At 69.2% G+C, this 2,623-nt stretch overlaps 1 protein-coding gene across 1 annotated transcript in view; it reads left to right on the top strand.

Annotated features, from left to right (window-relative positions):
- Nucleotides 1-685: 685 nt before the first annotated feature.
- Nucleotides 686-2,623, top strand: part of LOC146596023 (uncharacterized) — a 6,946-nt gene continuing 5,008 nt past the window's right edge. Inside the window, exons 1-5 of the mRNA XM_085304776.1 lie at nt 686-781; nt 921-1,332; nt 1,888-1,972; nt 2,162-2,300; nt 2,339-2,545. Coding sequence (XP_085160902.1) covers nt 742-781; nt 921-1,332; nt 1,888-1,972; nt 2,162-2,300; nt 2,339-2,545 — 883 coding nt within the window. The 5' untranslated portion in view covers nt 686-741. The remainder of the gene's footprint in view (nt 782-920; nt 1,333-1,887; nt 1,973-2,161; nt 2,301-2,338; nt 2,546-2,623) is intronic.

The following is a 2,623-nucleotide window of genomic DNA, read 5'->3' on the forward strand; positions in this document are numbered from 1 at the left end:
CCATAAGGGTCCTGGTGCTTCCAAGGACAGGAGACGGGGCTGGGGAGGGAAGGAGGCCTGGTGGGAGACACCCAATCCGGGTAGCAGGTGAGGGGCCACTGAGCTCCAGTAAGGTTGTCCTCTGCCAGGGACAGCCTGGTGGGACATGCTGAGCATGACAGTAGGGACAGATGCTCATACCCAGCTACCTAGGGTCATGTAACTGCTCATGGAGACAAGACTGGGGATCCCATCACGGTGGGGAGAATCTCTCCCAAGGAACTGGGGGCCTATGCCAGGAGCACTGCAACACCCTTGCTGCCCAGCTCGGTGGGCAGCACTTTGAGGACTCAGGGGCTGAGCTACCCCTACCTCCAGAAGGAAGAGGGATCTCCCAACTTTGTGCCTGCCTGGCTGGAGATGGTGCCTACCACGGCACCATGTCAGGGAGCTGCAGGAGACGGAACCCTGGAGGTCCCAACTTCAGGGGCTTCAGGGCTGCACCAAGAGGAGCAAAGGGACCAACGAGGCAGGCACATTGCAAGGGCAGCGACAGGGCAGCAAGGGTTGAGGACAGGGCAGGGCAGTGGTTGGCAAAGAGGGGAGGGGAGGAAGTCAGAAGAGATCTGGAGGAAATGAGAAAGCCCAGGGTGACCTCAGCAGCAGTGATGTGTGAATGGAAGAGGAAGCAAAGTACCAGAGTATGTGCAAAGAGGTGCGTGTCCAGCAGAAGAGCTGCCTCGCAATTGCAGCACGCCGGCCATGAGGCTCGCCCAGCTCCTCGCCTGGATGCTCCTGCCAGGTAAGGCTGAAGGGAGCCTGGTGGCTTGGGCCAGCCAGGGCTGCCCTGAGCGCGGCTGGGCTGGCAGGCACAGCCTGACAGTGTGGGACGAGCGGGGCAGGTGGCAGCAGTTCTCCCGCGGCTCTGTCTGTCTCCGCAGGCTGCTGGGCACTGACGGGGCCCCTCACCGTGCAGGGACAMGCCGGGGGGTCCCTCTCGGTGYCCTGYRCATAYRAGGACGGCTTYRAGACCCACGTGAAATACTGGTGCAAACCAGGAACAATTTTCAYCTGYGCTTATAACACTCACATCATTGAGACCTCGGAGCAGCACCCCGTGATGCGAAATGGCCGWGTCTCCATCTGGGACGATYGYRGRCGGCGRGTGTTCACGGTGACCGTGAGGAACCTGACCGWGGGGGACACGGGCACCTACCGGTGTGGGGTGCAAAGGACACTTGTCGATGACAGTCACACGGTGTATGTGCACGTGTCCCCAGGTCAGTCCCAGCACGGCCCCTCGGCCCTCGCTCCCAAACACTGTGACCACCAGGCCCAGAGGACCACGCTTGGGTGATGGGGGGAGGACAGGGCTACTGGGTGGGGGGACGCAGAGGGACAAGGGCTCTTTAGTGGCATGGGGGCACTTGGTGCATCTCGCCCCTCTTCCATCCGCAGCCTCCCCGCACTCGATGACCCCTGCTGCCCTCCCACCCACCACCCCATGGCCGCCTTCCCTGAGGAGCCCCGCGTGCCCCAGGCCCCCAGCGTGAGTATCAGCTCCCAACCCCCCTCCCCGCCCCCCGGCCGCCCCGTTTCTGACTGTCCCTCCCAGAGCCGGGCTCCCCTCGGGATCACGACTGGGTGTGGGGCCAGCGAGGGTCCCCTCCCCGGGGCAGGGGGCACCGGCCGAGCGGTGGGGCAGGAGCGGGGCGCTGAGGGGGCACTGAACAAGGAGGGGGGCTGCAGCGAGGGGCTTGGCGGCTGCCCGCGGGTAAGCAGCACTGACGAGCAGCGCAGGACAGGGGCGCTGCCGAGGGGGCGGCCAGGCCCGTGTCCCGCCCGCCCCGGCGGGGGAGCGCGGGGGGCTCCGCTGCGCCGCGGCAGCTCCGCGCTCCTCGCCCGCAGGTCCCCGAGCAGCTCCCGCTACTTCCCCCTCGTGGCCGGGCTGCAGCTGCTGGCGCTGCTGGCCGGGAGCGGGGCCGTGCTCTGGGTGAGCGTCCGGCCGCGCTGAGCCGCGCCGGCCCCGCCGGCGCCTCCGCCCGCCGCGCCCCGCTCCGCTCCGCCCCGCTGAGCCCCGCGCCCGGCACCGGCCCGGCACCCGACCCGGACCCGGATCCTGACCCGCAACCGGACCCCGTTCCCGACCCGCACCCGCACCCCGACTCACACCCGGACCCAGCCAGGACCTGGATCCCGACCCGCACCCGCACCCCGACTCACACCCGGACCCAGCGAGGACCCGGATCGCGACCCGCACCCGGACCCGGACCCCGACTCGCACCCCGACCCCAACCCGGACCTGGATCCGTTCCCGACCCGCAACCGGACCCGCACCCCGACTCGCACCCGGACCCAGCCAGGACCCGGATCCCGACCCGCACCCCGACCCGGACTCACACCCGGACCCGGACTCCGACTCGCAACCGGACCCGGACCCGGATCTCGACTCGGATCCCGACCCAGACCCGGACCCGGGGGGAGCCCGACGGACGCAGCCGCCTCCGCTTCTCCCCGGAGACCTCGGCCGCCTGCGACCTGCGCGGCCGCGACGCCCCGGGGATGGGCGCGACGCGCCGAGCGCGCCCCGCCGGCACCGCCTCCTGCAATAAAGCTTCTCCCGCAGCCCCGGCGCGGCCCCGTC

Source organism: Rhea americana, unplaced genomic scaffold (assembly GCF_003343005.1).
Source record: "Rhea americana isolate MKP2758 unplaced genomic scaffold, rheAme1 scaffold_21, whole genome shotgun sequence".
NCBI classification, from domain to species: domain Eukaryota; kingdom Metazoa; phylum Chordata; class Aves; order Rheiformes; family Rheidae; genus Rhea; species Rhea americana.